We start from the raw sequence: 9,660 nt of genomic DNA on the forward strand, positions 1-9,660 counted from the left end.
TATTGCTTGTTTTCCATTCGTCCGATTCTAGTATGGTAGATGTGGTAGTATGGTAGATTTTGCTTGTCGGCGGTGATGGTGTTCATGATGTTGTGGTAGGTCGATGCTTATGTGCTAGCATTACAAGTTTTCCATGCTAGTATAGTATGTGGTAGTGGTGTTCTGCTTAATGATGAGTTCATGCTAGTATGATAGATTCATTGTTCTCGTTCGGCTAGTCCTTATGCTAATCATTATAGGCAATGACAATTGGGACTTTAGTACGACCCTTGTTCTATCAGACACCCATACATTTTCCTCCTATCTTGAGGACTCCTGGCCACCTTTGGCTGGGCCGCAGAGGTGTTTGAGGCGCGTCATGTGTGTTCTTTAGTGATGGTGATGCTTGCGGTAGCTACTAAGCTAGGTGGCCGTTAAGGCTGGCAAGGCAAAGATGAGGGGGGGGGGGGGGGGTCCATGAAGGGGGATACAACGAATTGGACTTCTTTCTTGTCCACCTTCATTCTCAACAAGATGTGTGATTTGATAAGGGCTTCAAGGAGGTGCGCCTAAACACTGTTGCAAAATGATGTTAGGTTTGGCACATAAGTGACCTCAACACAGGTGTACAACCATCTTAAGAAGTGAAGGGTGAGATGGATCCAAGTGTCCAACCTTACAGAACTTAGCAATGCACAGTGGGATCAAGATGCCTTCAAAATTTTGTTGGAGGCTAAGCACTACCAAAGACACATCTCAGTTATCTAACCTAGCCTTGTTTCACTTGATTTAACATGGTAGTCAAAACTAACAACGTTGTCTTTCTTTCTTAGGATCATCCGAAGGACGTTGAGTATATCAACATGTCCTTTTCTCTGCAGGTAGGCTCGTAGCCTCCTCCATCCCATGTGGTCCAATAATAGGATATATGTGTAGGCATGGTGTCCTATTTTTGCCGGTTGTGGTCTTTTGTCTTGTACTTTTTCTTTTTTATTTTACCGGAGATGTTATTCGCACTTTGATACTTGGTTCGTTCTAATAAATGGTTGTGTGCATCGCTTGACACATAAGTCAAGGGTAATCTTCCTTTTCGAAAAAAAAAACTCCTCCATCACTAGCCATCTTATTCTTGACCCGCATTTTTCTACAAAGTCATAGAAACACGACAAGCAACACGTCCATATGTTGCTTAATTTGCTTTGTAGTTCTTTTTTCGGGGCATTGTTTATCATGCATATGCAAGGAAGAAAGTAGTACTTCTACTTTGAAAACAACGAAAGAAACTCCATATTCATCAAAAGATAAATAGGAGAAGGCTTGGCTTTACTACCACGGCCGTACGTACTGGTGTTCGGGCGACTCGGCCACACCATACAGAAATACGGTTGGATTAGCTGAGCATGATTTTTATATCTCAAAATGAAATCTGTTTTGATATGTTTTAAGAGAATGCTTGGGGCCTCCAACAACCCATTAGAACATGACTAGTGTGACCCAGTTAATGAACATTATTTGTTGACTTCAAACCGTACATACAAACAAGCAAATCATGTAGTGACATGAAAACCTCAGGGTGATACCAAGTAAAGTACAAGTAGCAGTAATTTAGCAATGTGTGTTTCACACTGTGGTATTATTGCAGGCACATCAGATAGCTCCTCTGCCAACTATACAGACAGGGTACTTGCTATCTCAACACCCACACACAAATTTACATACTTCCATCACACTCTACAGAGGCACAATTTCACAAACCAAACTACACACCAGCTGCTTCTGTCTCTCATCTGGCACCCTTTCAGTTCATCGCGTCAATCATGCACAAGTTTTCCCATCTTACAAGATGCCATTACACAACACAAGGATCATGTGCCAGGCAGCATTTTTATTGCAAAACCTATACAATACCAGTGTCGCAGTGGGCGTGTCGTCACCGCCACCGCCATGCAGGTGTGCCCGCTCTGAAGTCACTGGCCACAGGCGATCCCGGCTTCGGAGAAGGCGGCGACGAGCTTCGGCAGTTGCTTGCCAAGCATGATCTTGAATCCGGTCGAGCAGCTCTTGCAGCCATCATCTGATATGTACGTGCTGTCGCAAGCATGACCGACGAGATCGCCGCCGAGGTATGCGTTGCAGGCTTCCAGGATGTGCGGCGCGCGGCAAGTGAAGTGCTCCTTGACGAAATTTTCAAAATGCTGGATGGAGATAGGAGGGGAGAGACCCATCAGTAATATTCATTACCAATATTACTTCTTAATGTTGGAAGGTGCAGCAGAAGTTATTTAGATACTGTATGTAGGTTTGTTAGGGGATGCATCTGAGATACAGTGGGGGGGAATCTTGGTTTACGTTCTACTCAAAACTCATAGCTACCAAAATTCAGTTAAGCCCTATCAGTTTTGTCAGAGCAAGTGTATGGGATATTCAGGTCATTCGTTAAGTGCAAAATTCACAGAGTTGGTGACTTACCTTTGGTGGTTTGTGCAAAATGTACATCATGGACTTGCAAGACAGCAAGAAAGCATTCTCGTTGTACGTGATGGAGTTCTTCTCCCCGTCAGCTTTCCCCACAAATTTGTCGTAGCCCGCCTCATTGAAGTAAGGCTTCTCGTTGAGAACAAGAGCCTGAAGAGATAGCAGCAGTTGAAGAACAGTCGAGCCCTCCGGATTCCACACCTCATTACCAGTCCCTGCCCATGTCTTCAGAAGGCTTAGACATACTTTGCCGGTTTCGTACAAGTTTGGGTTGAGGCGGAGGCCTCCGGAGTGATAGTGAACGGACTGGAAAAAGAAAGTTACTGTTCAGCAGCTAGACGATCTCAGCTGGGAGGTACACACACGAGCAATAGAAAAGAAAACACTTACAGGTGGTTCATGAGGATAATCCGGCGGGAAGAAAATATCAAAGAAAAATAAATTATCATGATAAGGCGTTCCAGCTGCCCCAACAATGCAAGCCCTCAGAAGGTCCATCCTTTCCTCATAAACTCTAACATGGATATCATCTGCATTGAAGCAAAGAACACCATGTAAGCGATGTACCAGAAAATATGTTTCATGTTTTCATCAGTTATTTCATGAATATAACTTGCTACCAAATCTAATTAGAATGGTTTTCTGTTTTACTAGGTAAGGTCCCTGCAGACAAGTGATTGAAGCCAAAGCTAATATTACGGGGATTTATTGAATGTAAAAAAAAGCCCAATATACACTAAATTTGTTCAAGATGTTTTTTTATCATAAAGTGAACAACTCAAATATTGTGTGAGTTACTGAGTTTCCACTTACTAATGTTTGCATAATTCTAGATTTAATTTTGACAGCTCGTTAGTTTTATCAGAGAAGGTAAGAACACTGACAACTCCCAAGAGTACGCATGTTCTGTTCACACATTCAATTTTTCATCTTTGACAGTTTAACTAGCTTGATCAACTTCTCGTACTCAAAATAATAATCGACAAGATAACATACACATGATAAGCTAGACCTTTTTAACTTCAATCATCTCATAAAGATGTCAAACAATAATTTTTTGAGAAAGGAACCTTAAAATGCTATGCTGTCCTGTGGAGTGTAGAACATTTTAACCACAAACCAATTATATAAGCTTGCATCATGACAGATTCGCATCTATGTGTACTATTAAAGTAGAGTTATGGTATATATAAAACCATGTTATGGTAGACTAAAAAATAATGCCAGGTTATAATAAACATAAACAGATGCTAAAATTCTATATGCAATGAGCCAGTGAAAAGATTCAGTTTCATGAAGGACTTGCAATGGACAATAAAGAACAAGAAATACTGACCTGGTAAATCATTTTGTAAGATTGTCCATTCCTGTTGTATCTTCTTCAGCCAACCTCTTTTAACCTAATATATCAGGAATTAAAGATTATAACAAACAATTTGAACATGCTACAGTAGCTACTGCAGCTCTAAAATAGAGGAATAAAGTTGATTTAGGTGTAAAATATTACATTTTCGTGGCCACGTTCCTTCACAAAATGATGATCAGAACAGTCCACCACAACATCAAATATTTTTACGTCATTTTCTGAAGGTAACTGTGGCTTCTCGGTCTGCATCACCAACTCCACAACGGAAAATTCTTCTGCAGATGAATGTAGATCTGCTGACTTCACAATTTGATACTGAGGATCTGTAGTAATCTGAAACCACAACTTGATCTTAGAGTTATGAAAATTAAACATAAATTATTTGGCAAGGTATAAAACTTACTGAGCTAGATGATGTAGAATCATGAGCACCAAAGAAACTAGAAGCCACATTTGTCAGAAAATCGAAAGCTGTTTTGGAGAAGTAGAAAGCATTGCGCAATGAACCAGTGCAGTCTTCACCAGACTCTTCCAGGGCATTCTGGGTGAAAACAGCAAGTTGTTGCTTAAATTTGAATACATGTAACCAACAAATGGTACAGTGGAAGATGCAAACCCAAGCTAACCTTAGTACTCTCATGGTGATTTGTTTCCTGCTCAGCCTCGTCGTCGACAGAAGTATGCACCTCATTCACAGATTCTAGTGAATTATCTAGAAGTCTTTCTAATCCAATTATTTCAAAATGCTGTGCCTGAAATTGATACAAGGGAGAAATATATGTTACCAATAGTCTGGATAGACCATGTATCTAGAAAAGATGGGTGAAAAAAGGAGATAAAACACAACAAAACAAAAGGAAGAAAACCAACTCAAAGATAAGCTTACCTTGGATATCACACCACTAGCCCATTGTACTTCAATTCCATCATCCTTATACCCAAGAACATTGCCAATGCATGACAAGAAGCCGGAGGAGGTATCTAAACTTTTCCTGCTAACTGTCATGGTTCCATTGGTGAGATCTGCTTCAGACTTGTCGATGTTCAGAGCTGATCTGATAACGACTTCCCCAGTGCAAAAAGAGAAATCTGGGTGCTCTACTAGCTCATAAGCACTCACTGTCTCCTCAGTGGGGTCACTTCCATATCTGACAATGTCATCATCCACTGGAACAATCCATTTTACGTTTACAGTCCGCTCAAGTGCATCCACATTTCTCACTATCCCAATCCGCTGACGTTCAGCAGCTTCCTCTACTGCCAGTTTCTCCAGAACAAATTGCCCTGGCCAAAAATCATGATCACCGGGGGTGCTAACAGGAGCCAAGATATAAGGTTCTAGCCCAAGAGATATGCTTCCATTTTGCCATAGAACGTCAAAAGTGCTCTTTGTCTTAGCAACAACATAAGTTTGAGAATATCGAGAACACTTACGGTCTTCACTTGGGAGACTTCCATCATGACCAGCAGAGAGGGTGCACCAATCACCCAACTGCCAGTTAGCATAAGGGAAGCATGACAGCAAAGTGAGATTCTTTGGGTCCTGAAAGTTTGGTGGACTTGATGATCGGTCACCCCAAACATTTGCCACAGAGGTTATCCAGTTCACATGCACCAGCCCCACATCAACATGAGACACAACACCTTCATCTCGGCTGGCCCTCCATGATCCAGACAACCATGTTCCTGACTTGGACACGGAGGGATGAACAATCCTCACGCGTTGACTTGGATAATAAAAATAAGGTGCATCTTCAAAGATGAATGGAGGAATGGGCTTCAGTACCTCAGAGTCCCTTAACAGCATTTCACACTTTGCCCCATCACTGAACACAACGGTGACCAGGTCAAATGCCCTGATCACCCGCCCAATCCATGGTCCCATAACCACGCAGTCACCAGAGACAAAGGATCTCACTCTTGAAAGCTGCTTGCTGTTGACATCTTCTATTATATCACCAGAGTATGTCTCCAAGTCCACAAACATTTCAACCCCAACAACGCGGCCCAACTGACCTGAGGGGTCAGACACAGGGCAGACTATGTCCCCATGAAGAAAGCCTCTTTCAAAAGTAAGGAAATCATCAATCTTGCCGATGCTCTCGTCCAAGCTTGATAAGATGCTCTGTGCATGGTCTGTAAATTCACATTCTTGGTCCTCACTGTCACTCGTTCCACTGTATGACTCACTGTCTGAATCAATTACAAACAGATCCATGTCTGCAAGCCCTGCAATACCACATTTTGTCATTTTGTATGATATGAAACAACCAATTGTGTTAAAAAATATTAGATTAAATTCGGTCCCACCTTTTTGTAACAAGCTGTGTTCTGTGATGATGTAATAAACTAAAGAACCGTCTCTGAACAGCAAGTGTAAGGTCAGCACACTTGAGTGCTAATGCCAAAGGATCCCTGATAAAGTAACAGTAACCGCCAAAGGAGATTTGCCCAGATAGCAAATAAGAAACAGTAAGATTTGGTGCCAAAGGAGATTTGCCCAGCCTAGTTGCCGGTGGAGATGTGCCAAGATAGCAATCTATAGCTAAAGCTAATTGGAAGCAAAAGAATATGTAAGGAAGGAGATCAGAAGAACTAGGTAGATTTGCCAAAGGAGATTTGCCGAACTATAGGTAGGTTTTGCCAAAAGGAGATTTGCCCCGAACTACTGGTAGGTTTCGCCAAAGGAGATTTGCCCAGAGAACTGCAGAACAGTCGCTGTCTGAAATGTTCAGTGCCAAGGGAGATTCCAGAAGAACTGCAGAACAGTCGCTGTCTGAAATGTTCAGTGCCAAGGGAGATTCCAGAAGAACTACAGAACAGTCACTGTCTGAAATGTTCACCGCCAAAGGAGATTTGCCCTAAAACTAGGAATTGCTTGTCACAGGAAATGATTTCCAGTGGAATGTGTTTGCTTTCGATGATCACCAGACATGAGAAGTTATCAGAGAATATGCCACCACCCAATGAACAATATTCGTCCCAAGAGCAACCAACGACTGTTCAGATTAGCTGATCCTGCAAACCATATCAGAAGAATGTTAATCCAACTGTTCATCTTCTTAATAGAACAACACAATTCAAGTTGAGAAATAGACTAATGTGTTTGCATAATCTCAATAAACACGGATATAAGTTAATCCAATAGCTTAATTAAAAGCCATGCTGAAAAGAAACTGCAGGGATCAGGGTCGTTTTATTTGTGAGCAACATTCTAGCATATAATAGTAGAGACGTTTATGATATCTAATAATAAAAAAGAAAATCTAAATCCCAGTGCTAATAATCATGCAAAGTCTTATTCATATATACATACTATAAACAGCTAACTAATGGTTTATTCAAAAATAAGATGTCCAAGAAACTCTAAATACCAAAAGAGGATGTCAATTGGACCCAAAACAAGAAGAATCTGTGTGTTTCTATGGATCCAAAGAAACTTATACAAGGCGCAAGAGCCAGTTTGTGTCACAAGGATCAATCCCACAGTGGACAAGAACTAAAATCTGTTCAAAATGGTGCGTTTATCTTTAATGCCGCTTGCATGCAGTACATAGGTAAAAAATGCATAAATAAACTGGTAAAAGTTTGTTTCACCAATAGATGTTAGGATGCTTTGAAATGACCGAATAGGCAGGACCTAAATCAAAACTGACAAAATGGAACACTTGAAAGTTCATGCTAAAAAGTAACTGAATAAATCTAGATCGGAGTATCAAAACTATGTATTAAAGTATGTACTCAACAACATGACTGGCTATAATAAGTCTGATCTGAGGAACCTAGATTTTAGCTAGCAAACACCGAGTCTTTATTTCGACACCGAAGTTTTGGATCTTGTCATAGTAACAACAACGAAGACGACAAACCGCACATAGTTCAGCATCATAGTCAATCCGAAAACAGCTAAAAGACAACCTATAAGCCTGCCAAACAAATCACAACAAAACAACAGCTTCCGTGCTCATTATGATCTCCTAAAACCGGCAAGAGAAAAAGGGAACAAACTAAAGCCTTGCACCCCATACCACCACACCCAAAAAGGGCAAACTATCATCCACTCGAACAATTCTTGCGGCGAGCATAAAAACCCAGATGTTTCACTACAAACTGCGAAAAGCTAACGACATAACACCTGAGCCACCCAATTTTACTAGCAGAAGCCGCCTTCGCCTTCGCCGCGGTAGGGAACCGATGTTGCGACGCCGCTGAGATAATAAGCTGTGTTCAGCACAACTGCTACTCCTGCTCGACCAGAGCCTCCTGCCTATGTCCAATCGATCTGGGCTGACCCAGGCTAATACTAATAATTGTTTGATTACACATAGTCAAGACTGAAGACAGGGACACTTGCAGTTGGGGGCTTCAGAATAATTGGAGGAAGACGGATCGAAATGGCATCTTGAAGCATATTCCTGGTTCCGAGGAATCGGGCTGGCGTAGTGATGGCCATGTTTTTTGGATCGGCATGCATCGTTTTGACTAAATTTCACCCTGGAGGCTGCAGGCATGACACTGACGGTGCGGGTTTAATACTGTACTAGAAAATCGGACGTTGAGTGCACGCATCCTCGTTATAAACAAGCACATGGGTGCGGCGAAAGAAAGGGGCGGCCGCCGGCCCGGAAGGCAGGGCGGCGGCGGCGGCGGCGCCTCTGCGGCAATGCGAAATGAACAGGAAAAAGGTGAGGTAAAATGGCAGATTGGCAGTACCTGTGCCAAGCCCAGCCCGCCGCCATGGCTGAGCCAATCACTGAAGAAGAGGGAGCAGGCCTCCCCTCCCCCCGCGCCTCAATCCATCCCCGGACCCGCCGACCATGGCCAGCAAGCCCGCCCCCTCCACCCCCCCTCCAAGAAACGACCGGCACAACCGCCTCCGCCTCCTCCTCCTCCTCCTCCTCCTCGTCGGGCCAAATCTCAGGCACGGCGCGGCGGCGGCGGCGGGAGGAGGAGAGACCGAGAGACGTAGAGAGAGAGGGAACGGGGGGCTTCCTTGCTGGGTGCTCCGCGCTGCTGCTCGTGAATGGTGAATGGTGATGGATGGTGGCGCTGGCTGGCGGGGCAATTTCTACGGTGCGCAAGGCCTTGCCTTTCCGATTCTTTTGATTTGTTTAATCGTGGTGCGCGCGCCTAAACTAAATCGAAATCCTCCTAAATTCCCTTGCGCTAATGGGATTCCTCCCTCCCTGTCCGTCGCTTTATCCTTTTTTCCCCGAGAATTCTCCCCCTCTCGGTGCCTGCCGGGAAACCAGAGTTTTTGACTCTGCTTTCTCTCCACCCCCAACCAACGTGCCCACTGCTTTCACCTGTCACTCGTCCCCTCTCCTCCCCTCTTCTCAAGAATGAAAACAGGTAGGAGTACTCGACGACTCGAAAATAATGTGTGCCTAACATCTGTCGGAACTCGGTACATAAACCGGTAAAGTAAATCGATGAACAATGAAACTAATACGAAAACCATAAATTCTGAATGTTCAGATTTTAAGCATGGCAACCCGAACGTTTTTCATGGCAATTTTAGTTCACGCGAGGTTGGCAAACATCATGATTTTCTGACAAAAAAATTGGACCGGGGCAAAGTTGCCATGTTTTAACAACTAAAATTGCCACCTCGCGTCAACTAGAGTTGCCGTGAAAAAACGTGCAGAATGACATGCTTAAAATTCGAACGCGGGATTTATCGGGGTCCAACTAATATTGGTTTAGAAAATAGTAAATTCTGTATGTTCTTTTCTTTATATCTATGAAAAATATTAAAGAATACTTTAATTTGTAATCATGAGCCTTTTCAGAGGTCTGACCATGTCAAGCCCCCGAACAACAAAAGACCAAATTGGGGA

General features: G+C 43.0%; 1 protein-coding gene across 3 annotated transcripts; it reads right to left on the bottom strand.

The window, feature by feature from the left end:
• Positions 1-1,553: 1,553 nt before the first annotated feature.
• On the bottom strand, positions 1,554-9,070 carry LOC123067599 (probable ubiquitin-conjugating enzyme E2 24). 3 transcript variants are annotated; one of them, XM_044490335.1, is made up of 10 exons: positions 8,534-9,070; positions 6,131-6,838; positions 4,707-6,049; positions 4,447-4,572; positions 4,224-4,361; positions 3,962-4,153; positions 3,791-3,854; positions 2,845-2,984; positions 2,449-2,760; positions 1,554-2,174 (listed from the first exon to the last, which is right to left on the bottom strand). In XM_044490335.1, exons 3-10 carry the CDS (start codon positions 6,036-6,038, stop codon positions 1,947-1,949), a joined length of 2,532 nt encoding a protein of 843 aa, XP_044346270.1. In that variant the 5' UTR covers positions 6,039-6,049; positions 6,131-6,838; positions 8,534-9,070; the 3' UTR covers positions 1,554-1,946. The 3 variants fall into 3 exon arrangements, with proteins under 3 accessions (XP_044346270.1, XP_044346274.1, XP_044346268.1); XM_044490339.1 differs by lacking the exon at positions 8,534-9,070 and adding an exon at positions 7,956-7,976; XM_044490333.1 differs by lacking the exons at positions 6,131-6,838; positions 8,534-9,070 and having other exon boundaries at positions 4,707-6,071.
• Between the last annotated feature and the right edge of the window lie 590 nt (positions 9,071-9,660).

This window comes from Triticum aestivum, chromosome 1A (assembly GCF_018294505.1).
Source record: "Triticum aestivum cultivar Chinese Spring chromosome 1A, IWGSC CS RefSeq v2.1, whole genome shotgun sequence".
Lineage (NCBI taxonomy): Eukaryota > Viridiplantae > Streptophyta > Magnoliopsida > Poales > Poaceae > Triticum > Triticum aestivum.